Source organism: Alternaria dauci, chromosome 1 (genome assembly GCF_042100115.1).
Source record: "Alternaria dauci strain A2016 chromosome 1, whole genome shotgun sequence".
In the NCBI taxonomy this organism is placed as follows: Eukaryota; Fungi; Ascomycota; class Dothideomycetes; order Pleosporales; family Pleosporaceae; genus Alternaria; species Alternaria dauci.
In genome coordinates this window covers 609041-630640 of record NC_091272.1, presented here as the reverse complement: position 1 = coordinate 630640, position 21600 = coordinate 609041, and the positions used below count along the sequence as shown (strand labels likewise).

The following is a 21600-nucleotide window of genomic DNA, read 5'->3' as shown; positions in this document are numbered from 1 at the left end:
GAGCCTTGATTCCTGGGAACGCGTCTTTCGCGATGATTTTCTGAGACGATTGGGGTTGCGTCTCGGCATCTTGATGGTAAATCGCTGGGTGGAAACTCTTCGTCGATATTGTGGTAGGCGTGTAGATGTGAAGACAGGAGTTACGGGGTCCTGAGAAGAATTTAGTAGGTTAGGAGTCTTGATTAAACACAGGAGCTGTGATACCGCCGCCTGGGAAGAGATGATCGATATGAGGATATAGCAAGGCGCTTCGTAGAAGCTACTACGATGATGGTGTAGTATAGTCCGCATGATCTTTCCGTATGGCGTACGATACTGTGAAGCAGAAACTGGAGTTGATGTGACATGTACTGTGTATTGATTGATAAGATCAAGACTGCGGCGCAAAACATGGAATGTTCTAAACCTCTGTGGCAGAGTAAACGAGACAGACCTTGTGTCTCTGTATCGGATCTCAGCCCGTGACCACAAGTCTCCAAACGGCTAACCTGGTTTGACGTTACCACGTCTGAACCGCATGACGGCATCTTCGCAAGAATCCCATCTTCCTCACCCAATGCCCGCATCCCCATCTAAGAAAGCTTCTCCCCTGTGGTCCTAAAAAGCATAGATCCACTTCCAGGCTCACTAACAACAACCGCCTGCTGAAGCTTCTCCTCGGTAATATCCGGAAACCTCTTCTTATAATACTTGTCTACCCACGCCTTCTTGACCGCCTCGACCTTATCCTTAGGCACAAGATGCACACTACATCCACCCCAGCCCGCTCCAGTAAGCCTACTACCACAACTTCCCGCTGCACGCGCCAAGTCGCACAACTCATCGAGCTCAGGACAACTGCAGTCGTAGATATCGCGACACGAGTCCTGCGTCGTGTTCATAAGGTCACCTAATGATTGGAGGTATGTGCGGTCATTTGACGGCGGTGAAGCGAGGAGCGATCGGAACTTGATCACGCGGAGGGCTTCGGTGAAGACGTGCAGGGCACGCTGGCGGAGCATGAACTTGTCGGCGCGAACGGGGAACTTGGACATGTATCGTTGGTTGAGTTCGTCTTCAGAGATGCCGAGGAGACCGCAGATTTGCTGGCGCGTGTAGCCGTCTTCTTGAGGGAGGTAGTCTTCGGTGTGCTGGATGAGCTTTGTGAGTTGCGTTTCGAATTCTGAGACAGAGATCTTAGTGTTGTCAGAGACGCCTTCCTTCTCCTCGAAGTATGTGTCGTGGAAGCCGCGTAGGCTGACGCCGAGGGGAGATGAGTCTGTCGGGAGATCTTTCTTTAGGCCAAATGCTTTGGCCAGGAAGACTGCTGCCAGTGTGCACTCTACTACACGTAGGTTGTAGCACACAGGGGCTGTGACGTGCTTGTCTGCGGCGACGAAACTCTGGGCGGTAACAAAGACGAGTTCAGGGTCTGTTTTCGGAAACTCGATGTTTGTGTAGTTGAGGCTGGGTTTGAACGATACGTAGAGGGCGGAGCCGCGGAGGGAGAAGACGGAAGCTGCTTGGTCCATACTACGGGTATATTAGCTGTGCCACTTTCAATTACTTGGTCAAGCTTACCCTCCAGAGTTGACACCGACTGCGCGCTCAGAGACAATCGCAAGTTCGCATAGTTCGGTCTTGTCAATCTTCTCTTCGCCATTCGCGGCTAGCACAGCAAGCGAACTTGTGCAGACGACAGACGCCGAACTGGAGAGACCACCACCACTTGGTACTGTGCCGTCGCACACAATGTCCATGCCCACGGATGTGAACTTCCCCCGCTTCTTTTGAAGTAACTGCGATACGCCCTTCAGCCCGGACTTGAAGTAGTTGGTCCACTCATGCTCGGTAGCGTCGATTGGAATCTCTCCCTCGGGAATGTCGAACTCGCGGGTGGGGAACTTCTCTGAGTTGAGATTCGCTATCCGTATGCGGGGCTTTTCCTCGGTCGGTCGCACAGCAACGGCCATGATGAAGTCGGCGGTGATAGCCATGGGCAGGACCTCGTATAGAGAGTAGTCAATGTGCTACCATTGTCAATCAAGGATGAAGGGACTCGTGAAGGTAATTTACCTCGCCAATGATGTTGACGCGACCAGGACTCCTAGCAACAAAGTCTGCTTGCTTGCCGTAGAGGTCCTTGAACTTGGCGAGTAGGCTCTCCCATCGCTTTGTTTCGACCGGGAGCGCGTCCTCGGGGTATATGTCGCGTAGCGACGTTGCTGTTGGCACTTCCATTGTGTGATATAGAAGGTCAAACTTGCAAGGATGGAAGAGAAGGGGAAATAGAAAAGAGACTGAAAGAGCAGGAACCGGAGAATCTATTTGAACCTCCCGACGGTCGCAAGATCTTAGGGAACTGTACGGCGGGGTCCGTTGGCGACAAGTGGGGTTCTGCGACTTTTCCGCTTTGAGAAATGCACCCGCATCACCAATCCGGCGCGCTCACTGCATCGAGCTGCAGGTACAAATTCTAGTGCCGGTTGCTCTGGAGAAGAGTCCCGTGCCTCGACAAGCTACGACGCACCCCCAGTCTTTGGGTGAGTGGCACGCTCAACTAGTCCGATTCGGATAGCACGATGCATTTTCGATGGTGCACATTGACTTGAGCGTTCGAGACCTTCAAAGCACGGGGTTTACAAATCCGAGGATCAGTGTCGGTCGAGCGTTTCACGTATTTATTCGATGTCGATTCCGGGTATGGCGAAGATGCTTCCATCAACCTGGACCTCTTCCCCTGCCCCGTGGGAGCCCGCGTCCAATGCCGCTGCCTGCACGACCTCGCGTTGAATCGCTACGGCTGACACCGCGTCCTGTCTGTCCACCCACACCAACATAGTTCCCTGTGGACGATGTCGAAGCACCTCGTGGTCTCGCGCCGCCCCTCACTCTGCCCCGTGTGCCCAACCTCGGGGCTGCTTCTGCCTTCCTACGATCCTCTTCGATCTTCCTCGCCGCAGCCTCTTTGCGTGCCTGCTCTTCTGCTGCCCGGCGTTGTGCGGCCTGCTGACGATGCACTTGTTCCTCCTCGATATCTATCAGATCTTGTGAAGCACCCTGCCACTGGGGGTTCAGGATCAAGCGCTGATTGTGTTCGGTTTGGGAAAGGATGCGTGTCCATGTTTGGAGCAGAGTGGACGCGTTCTGGACAGTGCGTGATACAGTCTATCCATCGTCAGTCTGGAGACTGCGGCAGTTCTAAACTTGTCCCTTACAGCCATGTTGTCCTTTGCCTTTTGCAAGCTCTCCACAACGCCCTCAATGACCTTGTTGACGTTTCGTATGCTCTCCAGCTCTCGTCGCAATGCCGCCTCCCGGGCCTCTTCCGTGGTATAATGCGACTCCTTGGAGCGTGTCTTTCCGCCTGCTGCACCTTCCCCCGCACCATTGTCCGCGTCTGTTGTCTGTTGCTTGGTCTTGCGCGCGGCCGGTGTGTTGAACAAAGCATCCTCGTCCGAGTCGGAGAGGTCAAGCGCGCCGAGGTCTGGTGGGTCCATGTTGTGTTGTGTTGTGTTGTGTATTTGCCGTGTATGGTGCTGGACGCGTCTAGACGAATGGATCTGGTAGCACGGGCAGCATTTCGAGTTGGCGGGCAATGGCGTGTTTGACGTATTTGGTTTGGCGGGGCCAGCGGTTAGCAGGGGTCTTGTTGATGTTCCGCGCGTGCGTTGCGCCAAGCAAGGAGCACCCGCCATCTGCGCCTGCCTTCCCAACCTCGCGCTTTCCTTCCTTCCCCATCGGAGACATAGCCCATTGTACCCACTCGGCTTTGTCCTTCACCCTCACCATCCCAAGCCCTACCGAACTTTCCACTTGCGCGCATATCGTATTGCATCATCAATTGGACCCCTTTGAACGTGGAAGCGGTGCATCATTGAAGCTCGGTGCCATTGTTTTGATTTTGGATATCCACATTCCTACCTACATTGCTACCACAACAACACCGCAACTGCCCCATCCCAAACAAACACTCGCATCACACCACACAACATGGAGCGCACACCCTCCCCGCCCCGTCGCATCCACACGCCGCCGGCGCCTCTGCATGGAGACACGTACGAGCCGTTTTCACCGCGCCGATCGAGCAGAGTGGCCGCCCAACGCGATATTCACTTTCACCAACAGGAGCGGCCGAGCCCACGGACCAGGCGCGACATCATACCAACGGCCTCATCGTCTAAGCGGTCTGCTGCCCGCGCAAATGCCTCCTTCGCCCTCTCGCCGCCGTCCTCGCCTGTATCCCGACAACCGCGCTCCCCACGCTCGACCCGTCGTGCGCCCTTGGACCTCAATCCGCTCGACTCCGACTCCGACAACGCCGCACCAACTTCTTCTCGCCGTACTCTGTTTTCAAACATGGCTCCGGTACGTTACATGAGGGGGTTCGCTTCGGGTCCATTGCGCTTGTCAAACGACCGCGTCGACTGTCGAAGCGCCTCCGACTATGACACGTACAGGCAAACATGCTAACTTGCGCAGGGAATGCTACCTACTCCAGCCAAGACGCCCCGCAAGCGTCGCATTGAAGACGTGAGCTCCACTGCGCGCGTCTTGTTCCCTACCAACCGCCCATCCAATATCGAAGAAGCCATGCCGACTCCGCGCAAAGGCCGCAAGACAAAGAACCTCTACACTCTGGAGAGCTTCGCCGAGCAGATGGACGAGAACACCGAGAAGATTCCCATCTTCACCGACTCCAAGGAACGCGTACCCACCCCCGGCGCCCAGACTGAAGAGAACCCGTTCATCACTGTCAAGGGCAAGGGCAAGGCAAAGGCCACCCCTCAAAAGTCAAGGAAGGTAGTCGACCGAAAGACCGCCAAGATGGAGGCTGCCGCCGACCGTGACGAAGGCATGGTGTACATCTTCCGAGGCCGCAAGGTCTTCCGCAAGTTTCACGACCATGCACCGTCCGGCGCCTCAGACGCAGAGCAAGACGACGAGCTTTCCGCTGATGACAAGCAAGTGCGCCGCCAGATTGGTGCTGAGGCACGTCGCCCGCTTACTCTTTCGTCTATCAAGCCGAAGCTCCTCTTCCAAGCGGAGATCAAAGAACGCAACCGCGCACAGGGCATTGAGACGGACGACGAGGAGGCCCCCACCGAAGTCGATGAGGCGGTCGCTACCCCGAGCCGTAGAAAGGGAAAGAGCGTCGTTCCAACGCCGTCGTTGGCCACGACGCCGCCGCCTACGACTCGAAAGCTCAAGAAGAGTGAGTCATCCTGTGTACGGGTCCCTCTACCCGCATACTAATCTTGCGACAGACATCTCGTTTGACTCTTGGTCGCGTGTCAAGTCAGCACACAGCTCGAGCAGCTCAGTCAAGGCATCCAAGAAGCGCAGCGGTGAGCCGCTCGAGCGCGAGGCAGCGGACAAGCGAGCTCGCAGTGAGCACTCTACTTCCTCCACGTCATTTGGCAGCATCTAACGGTGCCCCAGCCCGTTCGTCTTGATGAGCACTGGTGTCTTGAAGACATCTTAGCTTGTCCTCTTCTGCATCAGGTCCTTTGCGGCTGATTGTTTGCATAGCGAGCGTTTGCTTTTTGTGTTCCTTGACATTCAAAAACAGGATCAGGATACCCACGATTACATTAGCATCACGAAAGGGTGCGCATACCGACGGCCTTTTAATGTATGTTTGGCAATTGAAGGAACGAAGAACCTTCTTTGCTGCTCTGGCATTGTAATCGGTGTTCTTTCTGGCTATATGAAGAGCCCCATGGTTAGTAGATAGGAAGGGTTCCTTCAATGGTCAACCAAGGCATGCGGTAGTTTGGTGTTTGGGAGTATTTTTCCCACCAAGCACCAACACAGCATGCAGGGATTGTGGGATGAAATGATGGTAATGGGAGGAAAGGACAGGAACCATAGTATAGATCAAGTAAAATATGAGTGATTACTCTCATTGTGCTCATCGATACGTGATGCTACGATACTCTCCCCACACTTCGCTCACCGCCGCCCCAGATCAAGATTCAGCACCTTGACCATCTCGTCATCCCCCTCTCGCTCCGCATTGAGCTCAAAGAAAGGCATCACCGCCTTGTTAACCACGCCCTCAAAAAGCCCCTCAATCATTCCACTGAGCTCATCGCCCGTCTGTCTAAAATCAGGAAACGCATTCACTTCCAACAAATACGTATTCAGCTGCCCATTCCCTTCAATCCCAACCATGAAATCCAAGCCAAAAATCTCAAAGCTATTAGGCAGCGGCTGGAAATGAATCGACATGCCCCTCGCCGCCGCTTCAAAAGTCTGAGACGTAGTTTCCAGAATCTGCGCAAACACATTGTCCTTCCACGTCTTTCCTACATCCACCTTTTCCCCATTTGTAGTAGACGTGAAGGCCGGTTGTTCAGGTACGCTTTCTGGTAATTCCCAAAACAGACCTACACTCCCTTCTCTGTCTCCGCTGTCTTGGAGACAAGTGTTTGTGAGATGCGCTTTCATGGCTTCGTCGCGATTCTCGTGCAGAGCGGCGTTCCAGGGAGGGAGGTACGGGCGTGCGGCGAAGAGGGCGAGCATGGGGCGGTAGACGTAGACTTGCAGGGCGCCGGTTGCTAGGACGTAGGTCCTGATATGGAATTTGCGAAGAGTTTCTGTGGAGGAGGAAGACGGTGGGGATAAGAGGAGAGGGGGGTGGATGTATGGTTGCGCGATGAAGTGGCGGAGTTGGGAGGTTATGATGCCGTTTCCTTCATCTTTCTCTGATTCTTCCCGGGGGTATGGATTAGAGGCGCCGGCATCGCTTCTTGCATCGCCGTCATCTGCTTCTTCCTCGTCATCGCTCTCAGGGTCCCATTCTTCGAAGATGGCGGTTAGTTCCTCTTCACTTGAAAACAACCGGATGCCTTGTCCCCGTTCACTCATTCCCGGTTTCAAAATCCACCATTCATTCTTCTTCGCTGCCGCTTCCTCGTCTTCATCGCCATCAAGCTCCTCGTTCCTCGCCCAGCTTTCCTTCAACTCCCATGCTTCAACCAGCGCATCGTCCAGAAACTCGGCGTAGTCGACTTCAAACTCCACACTCGGCTTGACATGCTTCTTTAGTACGCTGTCCGGGTACTTGGTGATCCAGTTTGCGATTGTGGTACTGAGGTAGTGTTTCCGGATGAGTGCTTTGCGGATCACGTAGGCGTTGGATAGGCTGCTCGAGGGGTGCTCCATGAGGTGGTCGAAATCAATAGACTCGTATTGCACCCATTGGAGGAAACTAGAAGATGGACTGGGCAGTTGCGAAGGCGAACTTATGAACCCGTGGGCGGAAACTGGTAATCGCTTCTTGAGTGCCGCGAGGATAAGGGGCTGGACATAGGGGTCTTCGTAATTGACGAGGGCGTATATCTTCTCGTCGGGGTCGATATTGTGGGTTGCCATTTTGAGGTGATTTGTTTTTGTGGATTGTCGTATCTTCTCTTCCTCTCCGATAAGAGAGGCTGCACAAGTGTTGTTGTGTGGTTAGTCAGACAGTACTGGTACTTGCGCAAGCAATTGCACCCCCTCTATGGAAGTCCTTTTTAGGAATGAACGCAGTTTGTATATCAACGTGATGAACGGGTATAATATTGTACATGTACACAAAGGAAAGTCGTTACAAGGCTTACGTTACGCTAAGCCTGAGGTATCCAGAGCCCAGAAAAGTCGAAATGTCCGTTGCTCGCTTAGCTCTAGCCAATCAGCGAGCTTGTCACCCAAACGCCCTCCCCTTCCACATGCCTCCCTTTTTTGTTGCCTCCCCTAGAGTTTCTTCATAGAATTAAACCACCTCCAAGTCATCGTCGTCGTCGTCCATGGCAGCAATAAGTCCTGCATCTAGAACCCCTAAGCTCTCTCGTCCAGGCTCGCGAATGCCTTTTCCGTCCAAGAAGAGACGGGCTCTCTTCTTTGCTGGACTGGCTTCTCGTGTACCGCGGAATGCGGAGGGTACTTCCTTCTTCGGTGATGGGATACGGCCGTACTTGAATCCCCAGCCGACGGGGTCGCTCGAAGTTGATGATTTCGCGGATGCTGTTCGTTTACGTTTAACGGGCGCCAAAGAAACATCGGCAGACGTACGGTTAAGCAGACTACTAAAGTCGGTGTCGGCTGGCTTGTCAGGCTTTGCACCTGATGAACCTTGCGACGACGTATACCCTCTTGCAGGTAGATTCTGGGTTCCAGCACCTTTCAACTTCATGTAGTCACCTCCGGTACTGCCATCTCCCATTGTACCAAGCTTCTTCGCGAGTTCTCTTTCCTTCTCCTTTTCGGCCAATTGCCTACGGAAGCGGTCTTCTCGATTCACTCCGCCTTCCCAGTTTTGATGATCGCGGTCGATGAGTTTGGCTGCCCCGCCGGGTCTTGGTGCGATGTATACGGTTTCGTGGAGTTCTCGATCATGGTACCTGCCTTCCCTCTTGAGTTCATCACCCTTGGGGCCACCACGCCGGCCACCAAACATGCTGCCGCCAGGCCCACTACCCATCCCGGTCATAGTGCTGACTTGCATGCGACCCTTCTTGGCTTTCTCGACCTGAAGTTGGATGTGGAACTCGCAGAACTCAGTCTTGCGACCGTCAATCCACTGGCCACATTCTTTGCCGTCTTTACGTTGCGCATGGCAGAAGTCTAGATCCCTTGCTGTGCCAAGTTCGAGTATGGTGTCGTCAGAGCTTGAGAGTTTTAGTGAAAACTTGCCGCTATCGCGGTTCCGTGGTGGCATAATGTCTGGGTTGAGGATGGCAACCAGCGTACCAAGAGGCAGCTTCCAGAACTGCGAGAAGCCAGTGTCGAATAGAAAAAGGTCCAGCTCCCATTTGAGGTCGGTTAGACGGATGACCATGAACTTGCCATTCTGATCCATTTCATTGTCCTGCTTGCCTCTAGTCTGGTCTCTGGCTGCGTTCTTGGAGTTGTGCGGTGTTGACTTTGAGCAAATGACTCCGAGAACAACATAGTCATTTTCCCAGTCTGGCGGGTCGTACTCTGGCGCTTTGACGGTCTTCAGCAACTGCGGTATGGTGAGTACAGTTTTGCCTTCGAGTGTGCGTGTTACGACATTGTGTTGCATTTCTCTAGACTTGAGGTGCAGACCAGAGAAGGACTCAAAACTGGGTGCGTCTGTACTGTCGTCGCGTGATGAGATCTCGGCGTATCGTGCAGCGGTCGGGGTTGTGCCAAAGCTGCTGGATGAGGACTTGGAAGCAGATGAGGTTGGGCGTGAACTCTCGGGCCTGAAGGACAGTGTAGACTCCGGCCGTGGAGTGGGAGGGTTTCCGAATGACCGATTCTGTAGACTTTGTGTCCGGCTGTGACTCCTGGGGGCGGGCGGTGGCATGTCGCGCGAACTCTGGTCGGAACTTGCTCGCGAGAGTGAGGGCCGATCTCTGATTCCCTCCATGTTCTGCAAGCCAAAGCCCCTGCTCCTCCTCTGCTCAGCTCTCTCCTCCTTGGCCTCACGCTCCTTCTCCTTATTTCTGCTTTCTGCGATGCGTTCGCTGAAGGACTTGATCTTTGGCGTTTCCGGTCCTTTCGATAATCCCAGCCGTGACAGTCGTCCAGGGGTCCCCGGCCGCTTGAGACTAACATCGCGGGCAGTGAGTCCCTTGTCTATGCCCAACATGACCCGCGCAGGGCTCTTGGGCTCGGTAGGCGCCTGTCGCGCCCGGACGGGTGAGCGTGGGACCTCGATGTCGTTGTCGTGCTTGCTGTCGGGGCGCGATAGGTCGATTCTGCGCATGCTGGCGGCCATGCTTGCTCGTGACGATGCGCCGTTGCGGTCCAAGTCCAGCGACTCATTCTTCTTCTTCTGCAGCGCCTTCAGCTTGAGCTTGGCCTCGATGGCCTGCAGCTGCAATTGAAGCGTCTCCTCGTCCTCCTCTCCATCGCTACTGGCTTGCACGCCTCCGCGCGACATGGGGCGGCGTTTTGAGGGGGATGGCGAGGTCGAATCGCGCTGGCGCCGGCTCTCGTACTTTTTACGTCCGGACGGCGAGCTGAGAAGGGCTTCGACAGAGGACTGCGGGGGCCAGTTGGGCTGGTTGTCTTTGACTGTCAACAAGAGTCAGCGCACGCCCGGCCACGGTTGGCATCGCTACCAGCCTCACCTTTTGACTTTGGGCTCTCCCGCACGATCATTGTTGTGATGGTGCAGTATCGGATGCGCTATCTCGCAGCCGCCCATAGCAACGCCAGTACAATAGTCGGAAAAAAGCAGGATACTGAGATCTTCAGGCAGGACTCACAAGCGCACTACCGGGACCCGTTGGCGTTTGTTGACACCGGACTGTGGTTCACCCCAGACTAATCTAACTCGAAACCGTGACGTGACAGGGATTGCGCGTGTTGCACTGGACCCACGCGACGCGACTCGACTTCACTTTCCCTCACACTCGCTATACCACTTTCACCTTACCGAGTTCCAATTTGTACAAATACTACTGGCATTCAATTGAACTAATATATACATCACAATGGCACGTACACGCTCAAAACCAACAAAAGCGACCCCAAAAGAATCCACACCTGAACCCACCACGTCCACTACCAAACCGCTACCCGAAAGCACGTCAAACCCCCCGAAGCTATTCGTCCTGCCAAAAGACACATCCAAAGATGCGCGCATAATCAGTCTCGACAATCCCGCAAACGAGACCCCCTCAAGATACTATTTCTGTCCCGAGAAAGGCTTCTATGAGTTCACGCGCATCGCAGCGCCGAAAAAGGACTGTAGGAGTTGGTTGATAACAGGAGAGAAGACCGAGGATGACACCACAGAAGGAATAGACCCGTCACGGATAGGCAGCGGCTACATCACAAAGTCAGCCGACCTCTTCATCGCAACACCAATCGACATACTCTTCCTCGTCCTCCCCGCCCTCGCACCAAAGTCCGCAAAAGACACCAAACAACACTTCCTCGCCTTTGACGACTACCTCGACTCGCTCTCGTCTGCTTCGCCACATTGGAGAGCACTGCTATCACAATACCTCTCCCTGAAACCGATGATAGAATCCAAGATACGAAGGATATGCGATACAGTCGACGCAGGCGACGAATCCATGTACCGCCTCTCACACGCCAAACTCCTCGACATCCTGCTCGCAAAATCCGAGCGCATGGTCAGAAATGGACTGCCACCATCGCTGGAAGAAAAGTACATCAAGACCGCCCTGGAGATCCCTATCATGAGCATAAAGCGAGAGGAAAGCACAATAAGCGCCGTCTCGACAACTACAGACACTGGGGAAGAAAAGGAGAATAAGCCGACAACAGTGGAAACCGAAACAAGTGTTGAGACCAGCACAACAACAGTCGATGACGCCCCTTCAAAACCCGCCCTCACAACCCCTGAAGAGATTCCACACCTCCTCCGTCTCCGCACATCCTTAACCTATCTCCTCAACGCGTACATGTCGCCATCCCTACGCACACCCCTCCTCGCCCTCCTAAATCCGCGCTTCACTCCACTCGAAGCCCACCTATCTTCCATTGCAGCCCTCAAATCCGAAGCTCTCTCACTCCGCTCCTTATCCGACAACATAAGCCGGAAACGTGCCATCGAGCTAGACGAAGAGAAGATTGCGGAGCGGGAAGAGAAGAAGGGGAAGAAAGAGGAGGACGAGAGGAAGAAGAAGAGTGAGGGGAGGGGGCTCAAGCAGTTGAAGAAGGCGGATACAAGTGGCATGAAAAAACTGAGTAGTTTTTTCATGGTTAAGCCGAAGGGAAGCTAGATGGGATGGTTTGTGGGCTCGGCATTGCCTAAAAGACTCTCTTTTTGAGTGTACGATATAAAAGTGGTTTCGAGGTCATGGGATTGTGAGCCATGGAACTTGATGCGCGTTCATTATCGGTGTTGCTTATCAGCAGGAGTAGTTTCCGTTCGAGCAACACACGCTATCAGCTTTCCGGTAGTGTCATTTGGAAAATAGCAGAAGAAAGAAGAGCACAGCCGAAACCATACGTTTTTCCCATCCCGATCTTGGACTACAGAGCTGGAGATGCTGGGAAGAAGAGAAGGACAAGACAGAGCTTGGTATTTATACACGTCCCCGTCATCCGCTGGGCACACGTGCAACATTTGCGCAGTATCACAGAGCACAAACACTACTTTGTCATGCCGCGGACGGTAACTCAATTTGAACCATCCAAATCCTCGTTTTGTAATCCTTCCATCTGCCTTCTGGCCTCCATGACGTCGTTTTCGCTCGGTTTAGAGACGCTGTCGAGACACCCGCTGGAGTGTTATACTTCTTGGGCAGGTAGACCCCGTCTTGTGGCAACAGCCATGCGCAAGTGAAGAGCTTGTTTTTGAGTAAAACAGAATTTCTCTCGCGAGCAAGAGAGGAAGAGAGCAGGCATGTGAACGACGTGTACATTTTTTGGATGACATTTCCCTTCCAGTCGAAAGTCTTGAGTCGACCGGGGAACATACATGGATGTGAATTCGATTCGGTTTTGAAGCAAGCGACATCAAGCTGTGATATGTCTGTTTGATAGAATGGAGAGACTTTGGGTGAAAAGAATAGCTCTCAACTTCTGTCGTAATTTTATATCCTGGGCCTGAGACTATCGTGGAGTCCGTGGATTCCCTAGTTGCTTGCTTTCGCGACAACGACGATACTGGAGTATTCACTATTATTTCCAGTCCCTTGTCGTAGTCCAAGTTTACATTCATATTTCTGGTGTTGCCTCCCCACATACGAGCTCGTGAATGCAGCTGCTGCGCGCTTTCATCATGATCTTTCATTCTATTTCGATGTGGAGAGGGGAAGACAGCGCACATGAGTCGGGCTACGTCGCTTTTGAATCGCATGAAAACGTGTGCCTCGATACTCTTGCAGCGATATGGCTCCCATCAGCACGAGGTTCAAACTGAACAGCATATATCCTGAGTATTTGTGTTTTGATAAATTGCCTGGACGCCGAGGGGAAACATTCCTGGTATCCTACGACACCTTTTCTTTAACAGGCAAACTTCAAGGAGTAAGGGTAGGCAATGAGTATCTTCCAGAATGCCGAACATGAGCATTGAGGAGACGCGTATTATCGTCACTGCCTTCCAGAGACTCTGAAACATGGCCTGAGTCTACCATGCTTTGCATCTCGGACGAGTTTTTGATAGGTGAATAACGAGAGGAACAAACATTTGCCATTTCGTTACCGAATTTGATGCTCTTTCTCGGCAAAGACAGACATCAAACCATGTTCTCCACATTTCTTTTGGGTATAGAAAACCGATGTGCAGATAGGAGGACAGAGAGTGCAAGAACTCAGGTCTTTATACCTCATCAGTGGTATGACCGACTGCTGGGGAGAGTAAGCGTCCTTTGGTCTCTGGGGTGACTGCATCCGCTCATCTTGAGGAAGGTGCGGTATGCAGCAACACATATCAAAACAACACGACGAATGCAAATATGCCAGATGGGTTTTTATTTCAATGTGTGATTTGTGATCGTCAATGTTTGCGGACCTGAATGCCAAAAGTCACCAAGTCTGCAATCATGCGACCTTTCGGATATGGATTTGTCACCCGAGAATAAACATCCGCAATGAGATAACCGTTTGGCACGTCCCTTGGAGACATAGTCAATTTCCTCGAAGTTTTCGAAAGTGAGGCCTTTGCCAAACCCCTAGCATTTGATGTAGGGCAGTGCTTTTGGTTGTTTTGGGTGTGGCCGATAATGTAGAAGAGCGGAGGAACAGTGCATTTATGTTGAGTGGTGGGAGTCGAAAAACAACGATGGGAGACTGCGTCACTCTCTTTGGAACCGTCTCATGAGAATCCTCTTGTCTCTTAACTGTACCAATTGAATCTAGGCGGTTTCATGATTCACAAACTCGGTGTGAATACAATGCTGGGCCTTTTGCGTAGGCGGATGCTGGACACATCAACAAGACCGGTTTGTGATTTTAAACATATTGAAAGCAGGGAGAAAGCAGAGGACATGTGTAGCCTCCACACTTGTTTTGGTAGGTCAAAGATGCAGTGTTGTGGTTAGAAAGAAGGTCAGGAAGAGGGCGGGGTAGATATGTGGACTGGTGCGAGGCTAACAACACCTGACGTCGTTTCCTCCATTTTGAGATATTCTTCAATTCTTGAAGATGTTACAGACAGCCAACCTGATGTTATCTTCATTTTTGAGTCGCGTGACGAGAAAGCTTTGTTCGTTTCAGCTCTATGCACTTGTTTTGATGGTGTGAGAGAGTAGACGCAGAAGCCATCTCATGCGTTCTAGGAAGTAGTTTTTTTGGTAATGAAACCGCATAGACACACCAGCGGAGCCATGCATATCATGTGGCGTAGTTTTGGTGTAAAGAATAAAAGTTTGTGGTTTTAAGGAGGTAAGGGGAAGCAGCTCAGGAAGGGTTTATGTACGCCTTTCCCCAGCTGACAAGCTAAGATCTCCCGTCACAACAATCCATGAAGTTGATACGACAGAGAGATAAGGCTTGAGGCTGAAAATGATATGGTTTGCGGTTTTCGGAATCCAGTGACTTGCCCATGGTTGGCTAACAACAGGCATTCATTTTGCAACACTGCCAGGGGACACAATCCATTTTGTATGGTCATACCCTTTTAGAGAGGGGCTGGTCATGCCATCTTTCTCGACTTCTTTGAATGAAGAGACAGAGAAGGCACACATCCCTAGTGACATGTTTATTTTGCAGTGAACATTAAATGTGGTGTAATGAAGACAGAAGAACCGCACACCAGAGTAGTAGAATTTATGCACGCATCTGCCGCCAGCAACTTCCATAGTTGAAGGACAGTCATTTTCGATAGAAAGTGTTGGGTGAAACTCACTCTGAAGACGGTAACCTGATGTTTCGTACAAGTTTACGTCTCGAACCAGACATACGCTGTAGCCGTTGTTGTTTGCTTTTCAAGAGTTCTCCAGGCTCGATGAAAGTACTGCCAAGGTGCCATGTTTCTATATTTTTACACCTCCGGTTATGCGGCATCAGTGTTCTGAATCGAGACAGGAAGAGAAGTGCTTCATATCATGTAAGCTTTATGCTTTTGAGAACAAAAGGTGATATGTGGGACGAGGGAGACGAGAAACAGCCAGCGAAGACGGAGGGTTCCAAGGTTTTATGCAGCAACCACTCGCCAGGTATTTTCCATGCGAAGTATTAGGATGTATTTCTGAGCCACGTCCATGTATGGTAGATCCATAACTAGGCTGAGGTCCATAAAGTCTGCCACTGTAAGCTTTTTGGGCATCCTTATACATGCAAGTTGTTTCATTTCGTTTTGGAACTGGACCAATTGCATGTACTTTGCTGACTCTACTTTTAGAAGTTTGCAAAGGCGAAGAGGAACAGACTCATAATTACGCAATCTTTCTTTTTGTTTTCATGGGAGAGCGACGAGCAAACATGGGTTTTGTCTTGCTGGCTTTTGGGAATTCAAAAAAAGAGCGCAGGGAAGAAAAGCGCGCATTCGTTTTTTTCCGAGATTGATTTTTGGATCAACTCAAAAGCCTGTGAGTTTGTAGAAGAGAAGAAACCAGCGGACAGATTGAGACTTTTATACCCCCAAGCCTGGCTCATGGCTCGTAGGCCTTGTTCGTTTCGCACCATCATGCGGCGGCGAACGACCTCGAGATAGCGAGCTCTGGTAATCCCTTCCGCAGTCGTTTGTGACTACTTTGCACAACATGTCGGCCATAGTTGCTGTTTTTCGATGGTATACCTTGGGAGGATGACGATTGAGAGACAGAGGCAAATCTCCATAACTCTGCGTTCATACCATTCTCGATGCCCACCGCCAACTTTTGCCAGCCGGATTGATTTTTTTTAATGCCAGCAGACCGCGGACATGCATGTTGTAGGAGCATTTCTGAAGGATAGGACAATCGACTACACACATTCTATCAGTGTTGCATTTTTTGGTGCTGAGGAATGTAAAAATAGACAAAGGAGCAGGTGCACACCATAAATGGTTTCTAGTTCAGTTTTTGAAGAACAAACAATGGAGAGTGATTGATGAAAGTCTAGAATAGAGGCGTGGAAGAGAAGATTTTATACTTGACCAGCACGGCCCGGCGCAAGTCACAGAAGCAGCTGAGACGATGTAGGATACTTGGACATCTTTCAAAGTTTTGAGATATTTGGCCTATCATACTGTAAGCCATAACGATATTTTGGTATACATAACTGCCGTCATCCCGCCCATAGTCGTGTCATCCAAACACGAATCGAGACACTCCAGCCATATCAGCATCTACTTCTTCGCCTTCCCCCTTGATTTGCTCCTCGTGTTCCGACTCGGCGGCGGCGTATCCTCGCCACTATCCGCCGCAACATCGACACCTGAGCTCTCATCCTTTCCTCCAAGGATCCCACCGTCATCCTCCTCAGTCTCCCTGTTATCAGAATCAATGCCCCTCTCTACACTCAGCCTACGATGCGCATCCTTGGCCTTGCGCTCAGCCTCCCAGCCTTGCACAAGACGCGTAACGTCGTCTTCGCGGGGCTTCTCCTTGCCGTTCCACGCACTACATCCACCGCATCGCCATCGACCGACGTCTTCGAGGGTGCGGGCGCCGGGGGGTGCTTGTCCGTTGACGAGTCGGCACTCTGAGCAAATCAAGACGAAGCGGTTTTTAGCCTGTGTTTCGTCTTCGCCGAGGAGAGCGTCGAGGATGCGGTCGTACCAGTGGGTTTGCGTGAAGGCGGCGGGCGAGTCAGCTGTGTACTGTTTGGTCAGGTCGGGACCAGTACTGAAAGCGTTTGGCGCGAACTCAGCTCCGGGGGCCTCTGGTGGGGGTAGTTGCTGGGGCGGAGGCGGGCCCTGGGGTGACGAGAGGTTCGAGGGAAATTCTTGTGGGGTAATTGGACGATGCTGGGACTGAGGTCGCTGGATGTTTGCCGTTGGGGGAGGTGCCATGCCAGTGCGGGGTCCCGGAGGCGGTACCGACTTCTGAGGGCCTTGAGACTTCTTGTGACCAGGAGAATTGCCCTGCTGTGGCTGCTCAGGTTTCTTGGGCGATGCTCCATACTTCTCAAGCAATTGTTGGGTAGAGTTGTACTTGGTGGCTTCCTTGAGGCGCTCAATGGTAGCGTCGCGTTCCTTGTTCAGCTTTTTGAGGTAGTTCTCGGTGTTGCGAATGCGGTAGTCGAAGTAGCTCATGAGCGCGTAACGGATACCGTAGAGTCTGGAGAGTCAGATATGTGACATGGAGAAGCAAAGTGTAGACATACAGTACTGGCCCTCCAGCCACAACACTGCCCTCGATAGGACCCCAGTTCTGCCACCCCGTCACGAAGGTGAGTATGACCGCAGCCAGGATATAGGCGAAGCCGGCATACAGCGTCCACATGACGCGTGCGCGTCGCGAAAGCTGCTTCTGTTTGTCATTGCGCGCGGCCGCTCTGTTGATCTTGCCGGTGAGTGTGTTGAGCGTCCTCTCGAACGAGGCAGCGTCTTCGCTACCCTGTCATAGTTAGCAATTGCATTAGCGCGCAGTTGGAACTGTCTTACTTTCCAAGGCCAGAAGGACACCATGATGGCTCTGGTAGATCGCAGCCCGGTGTGGGAGCTAGAGTTCTACCGTTGAGGCCAGCGAAGCGTGCTCGTGTGTGGATGCCGCCTTCGCGACGTCAGATCGATCGTCCGCAGGGATCCCCCTCGCATGAACGATGTCACGTGCGAGCAACTTTCCTCGCGGAACTTCCGAACGGAACTGCGTCTCTCACTACGCTTTTGGTTTCCTACTTCCACTCCCGACCGTACACAAAATGGCGCTAGTAGCTTACCGGAACCTGCTGCGATCCGCGCGCATCGCCTTTGAAGGTATTCACCGCACTATTCGGAGTAGTTCCGCTGCTCACACAGCACAGGCGACATGAACACCCTGTTCGCCGCCCGCGCCGAAGCCCGTAAGAAGTTCGAGTCGAATCGCGACCTGCGAATCGGAAGCGAGGAATTGCAAGCCTCATTAGTACATGCCGAAGAAGTCGCCAAGTTCCTACGAGAGAATGTGGTTCAAGGACAAGCTGCGGCCGAACCAGACAGCTACAGTGCGTTCGCTCAGTTATGGTATTTGGATTGAATGCTGACAGTCGCCAGAGCTACGGATACACGAGCATACCGAAAGAGGCAACAACGACGATATTAAGAAAGGAAAGGGAAAGACTTCATTGGGAGGAACCAAGTGCTGCTCCTCCTAGGCTTTTGTCCACGCCAAATAAATCATGATACCCGTACATTCCAAAACGCCGACCCAATGCAAGAAATGCAGACCTAGTTGCCAGCCAAACTGGCGTAGTTGACATCGTCGTCCTCTCCTGGCGGAGGCGCCACAACCATGTTATCCAGGCTGTTTTGTGGTGCCGCCTCGATGGCAGCTTGGGAAGCAGCTGCCCGCCGCGATGAGCTTGCCACTTGTCGTCCTTCCTTTGCATATTGCATTCTGACGTTCTGATCCAAGCTGTCCAACTGCTTGGGCTTGCCCCAGGTTACGCGCATAGGGCAACCCTTGATAACCACCTTGCCCTTGAGTGTCCCTGCTGCTGTCTCGGCATCCTCTCGTTTTACAAAATTGACGTATGCGCAATGCGCTCGGTGCGAGCATACCAGCGACCGAAGTTGACCGTATTGTGAAAAGTGCTTGCGGAGCTCGTGCTCGGGAAGGTCGTCTTCCACACCCGTGACGAAGAGTGATGCGACGTTGGGATCCGAGGGTGGCAGCCAGTCTTGTGGGTTTGGCTCAGCGGATGCGCCGCCCATGCGACCTCCTCTTCCGGGTCTCATGCCTCCTCGTGCAGGCGTGCCTCGCGAATCTCGTGTTCTGATCGGACCGGGAACGTGGCTGCTCTCGCCTCCTGCGCCACCACCGCCCGGCGCTGGTAGTACCTTTTGGCTGCTCTCTCCCTCCTCAGCCTCTATCCGTCGCTGCTTCTTGTAGTAGGGTTCACTCTGCGCCAAACGCTTGAGCAAGTCGCGCGCCTTCTCGTCTGTCTTCTCGTACGCCTCCATCGCTCCCCGTCCCTCCTCGATCTCTCTCTCGTGCTCCTGCGCATAGTACTGGCGGTTGATGTCGCTCTGTGGACCGGGCGCCACCATCTTCAGCGCAGCATCGCGCACTACGATGGGCAGGCCGAATGACAAATCGAGCATGCAGTGTTGGCAGCAGTTCTTGAGGCGGGCGCATGTGAGGCAAATGTTGGTTCGCTTTTGTCGCGCGGTGCGGTCGGCTTTCCACCGGAAGATGGTGAAGGGTCGCGTGCAGATCTTGCATTCGGCGCCATAGTCCTCCTTCAGCATCTGCACGTACTGGCTGTCCGGCAAGCATTTCTCGCAGACGGACGGGAAGTCAGTCGTCTCCCAGCCGGATCCTACATAAGTCAGTATAGGCTACTTGCGGTTGAAAAGCAGAGTATGACGTACGGTTCAGGTCGGTTTTGATTTGCGGCGGCATGGTGAGTGTGTTGTGTAGGCTGTGTAGTCGTGCAAGGAAGTCGCAACGTAATCTCGCGACAATAGCGAACGTATCCTGGGCCGTGGAGTACGCGATAGTGGGGCGCGGTGGTTGTTGCGACGGCGAGTAGTGGCTTTGAGGTGAGTGACAGTAGAAATCTAGGCACTGCATGCAGTATACGGCACTTACGGTCTTGGCTTTCACGCGCTCGGGTGGCAACGACCGACCGCTAGCTCCGTCGACCAGGGCCGCGTACAGAGTCGGTCATGATTGGACAGGACCAGTTAACCCCCTAAGAAATTATAGTCCCAATCTCCTACCCATACCGCTCTTTCTTCTCCAGGGTCGTCCTTATAAACATCCAAGGGTCGTCTCGCTCCAATTGTTTATTCTGCTATCCGTTCCATTCCCTTCTCCCCACATATCCTTGTATCACTCTTAATACTCAGCCATGTCTCCCGTCGCGCTCGAAAAGGAAGACCATACTCGCGATGCCGAGTTCAACAAGGCCATGCACGGCAAGTCTGCAAAGGCTCGCGGTGGCATGACTGCCATGTTGCAAAAGGACAAGGCTGCCCAACAAGCCGCCGTAGACGAGTACTTCAAGCACTGGGACAACAAGGCCGCTAGCGACGAGACCGAGGAGACACGTAAGGTGTGTATATGTGGCATCTCAACGTGTACCATGGATGCTAACAGACCCAGGAACGACGAGACGAATATGCTACCCTCACAAGACACTACTACAACCTCGCCACCGACCTGTACGAGTACGGCTGGGGACAGTCTTTCCACTTTGCTCGCTACGCCTATGGCGAGTCTTTCTACAAGGCCATTGCCCGCCACGAGCACTACCTTGCCCACAAGATGAACCTCCAGGACAACATGCGCGTACTGGATGTTGGCTGCGGTGTTGGTGGCCCTGCCCGTGAGATTGTCAAGTTCGCCGGTGTCAACGTCGTCGGATTGAACAACAACGACTACCAGATCGAGCGTGCCACTGCGTACGCCGAGAAGGAGGGCCTCTCAGACAAGCTCAAGTTCACCAAGGGTGACTTCATGGTAAGATTGACCCCAACCCCACTCAGTGCCCCTCACTGACTTGTGTAGCAAATGTCTTTCCCCGACAACTCGTTCGACGCCGTCTACGCCATTGAGGCCACTGTCCACGCTCCGTCGCTCGAGGGCATCTACAGCGAGATCTTCCGCGTTCTCAAGCCTGGCGGTGTCTTTGGCGTCTACGAGTGGCTCATGACCGACAAGTACGACAACGACAACCCCCATCACCGCGAGATCCGTCTTGGCATCGAGATTGGTGACGGTATCTCAAACATGGAGAAGATCGAGGTTGCGCTTGATGCCATGAAGGCTGCCGGCTTCGTGCTGGAGCACAACGAGGATCTGGCGGACAGGGACGACCCCTACCCCTGGTACTGGCCTCTCTCTGGCCAGCTCAAGTACATCAGCACCATTGGCGACATTCCCACGATTCTCCGCATGACCAAGATCGGACGTGGAATCATCCACAAGTTCGTTGGTGGTCTTGAGATGATCGGTCTCGCTCCCAAGGGCACACAAAAGACTGCCGACAGTCTTGCGCTTGCCGCCGACTGCCTCGTCGCTGGTGGACAGGAGAAGCTCTTCACACCCATGTACCTCATGGTTGGAAGGAAACCCGCCGACGCATAAGCCTTCGATTCTTGCTTCCCTTTGCATTAGACCTTTCTTCGCATCTAGGGCCCTGTTGGTCTGCAGGCATTTTCTTCGATATAGGGGCATCTTCTCCTCGCATTTGCACGACGCGCTTGGGAGACGCGCATACATACTGTAATAATTGAAGTAGGGCACGGTCTAGGGACGATCATGGTAACGCGAAACGTGGTGATCATAGAGAATAGAAGAAGTAATCTGCTCATCTAAGCAACATGATTGGATCGTGGACTGTGTGTGAAGTATTGGGTGCATATTCTGACCAGGCAGAGTGTTGCATTCAGAGCAGGGTTACAGTAAATGACGAGAGGGTCAATGAGGCTCGCAAGTGTTGAGACGGGACGCACGATGCAGGTCGGGTGTTCTCGCTATAGCGGGGGCCGTGCACCAGAGCTGGACTGTTAGCGCGTTCAGGGCCCCAACGACTAACTTCGCATCCCCGAAGTCCGAAGAAATTGTACAGCAGAGCTCAGCGGCCATCACTCGCCCACGGCAAAACCTC

General features: G+C 52.9%; 10 protein-coding genes across 10 annotated transcripts; 4 read left to right on the top strand and 6 right to left on the bottom strand.

Annotated features, from left to right (window-relative positions):
- Positions 1–572: 572 nt before the first annotated feature.
- On the bottom strand, positions 573–2220 carry ACET3X_000193 (uncharacterized protein; the record flags this gene model as incomplete). Its single annotated transcript, XM_069447260.1, has 3 exons — positions 573–1512; positions 1561–2009; positions 2056–2220. The coding sequence occupies 3 exons, from the start codon at positions 2218–2220 to the stop codon at positions 573–575; spliced, it is 1554 nt and encodes a 517-aa protein (XP_069310435.1).
- A 480-nt stretch (positions 2221–2700) lies between these two features.
- Positions 2701–3479, bottom strand: ACET3X_000192 (uncharacterized protein; the record flags this gene model as incomplete). Its single annotated transcript, XM_069447249.1, has 2 exons — positions 2701–3147; positions 3198–3479. 2 exons carry the CDS (start codon positions 3477–3479, stop codon positions 2701–2703), a joined length of 729 nt encoding a protein of 242 aa, XP_069310434.1.
- A 493-nt stretch (positions 3480–3972) lies between these two features.
- Positions 3973–5435, top strand: ACET3X_000191 (uncharacterized protein; the record flags this gene model as incomplete). The annotated part of the gene is made up of 4 exons (XM_069447238.1): positions 3973–4347; positions 4462–5194; positions 5247–5369; positions 5422–5435. 4 exons carry the CDS (start codon positions 3973–3975, stop codon positions 5433–5435), a joined length of 1245 nt encoding a protein of 414 aa, XP_069310433.1.
- Positions 5436–5934: 499 nt separating this feature from the next.
- ACET3X_000190 (uncharacterized protein) lies at positions 5935–7359 on the bottom strand (the record flags this gene model as incomplete). The annotated part of the gene is made up of 1 exon (XM_069447227.1): positions 5935–7359. One exon carries the CDS (start codon positions 7357–7359, stop codon positions 5935–5937), a length of 1425 nt encoding a protein of 474 aa, XP_069310432.1.
- A 379-nt stretch (positions 7360–7738) lies between these two features.
- On the bottom strand, positions 7739–10098 carry ACET3X_000189 (uncharacterized protein; the record flags this gene model as incomplete). The annotated part of the gene is made up of 3 exons (XM_069447215.1): positions 7739–7989; positions 8038–10011; positions 10068–10098. 3 exons carry the CDS (start codon positions 10096–10098, stop codon positions 7739–7741), a joined length of 2256 nt encoding a protein of 751 aa, XP_069310431.1.
- Positions 10099–10433: 335 nt separating this feature from the next.
- Positions 10434–11693, top strand: ACET3X_000188 (uncharacterized protein; the record flags this gene model as incomplete). Its single annotated transcript, XM_069447204.1, has 1 exon — positions 10434–11693. One exon carries the CDS (start codon positions 10434–10436, stop codon positions 11691–11693), a length of 1260 nt encoding a protein of 419 aa, XP_069310430.1.
- A 4360-nt stretch (positions 11694–16053) lies between these two features.
- Positions 16054–17542, bottom strand: ACET3X_000187 (uncharacterized protein). The gene is made up of 3 exons (XM_069447193.1): positions 17450–17542; positions 17170–17402; positions 16054–17123 (listed from the first exon to the last, which is right to left on the bottom strand). The coding sequence occupies exons 1-3, from the start codon at positions 17471–17473 to the stop codon at positions 16190–16192; spliced, it is 1191 nt and encodes a 396-aa protein (XP_069310429.1). The 5' UTR covers positions 17474–17542; the 3' UTR covers positions 16054–16189.
- A 164-nt stretch (positions 17543–17706) lies between these two features.
- Positions 17707–18138, top strand: ACET3X_000186 (uncharacterized protein; the record flags this gene model as incomplete). Its single annotated transcript, XM_069447182.1, has 3 exons — positions 17707–17761; positions 17809–17988; positions 18038–18138. 3 exons carry the CDS (start codon positions 17707–17709, stop codon positions 18136–18138), a joined length of 336 nt encoding a protein of 111 aa, XP_069310428.1.
- A 73-nt stretch (positions 18139–18211) lies between these two features.
- ACET3X_000185 (uncharacterized protein) lies at positions 18212–19388 on the bottom strand (the record flags this gene model as incomplete). Its single annotated transcript, XM_069447171.1, has 2 exons — positions 18212–19305; positions 19358–19388. The coding sequence occupies 2 exons, from the start codon at positions 19386–19388 to the stop codon at positions 18212–18214; spliced, it is 1125 nt and encodes a 374-aa protein (XP_069310427.1).
- A 451-nt stretch (positions 19389–19839) lies between these two features.
- On the top strand, positions 19840–21077 carry ACET3X_000184 (uncharacterized protein; the record flags this gene model as incomplete). The annotated part of the gene is made up of 3 exons (XM_069447160.1): positions 19840–20043; positions 20094–20450; positions 20499–21077. 3 exons carry the CDS (start codon positions 19840–19842, stop codon positions 21075–21077), a joined length of 1140 nt encoding a protein of 379 aa, XP_069310426.1.
- Positions 21078–21600: the final 523 nt, after the last annotated feature.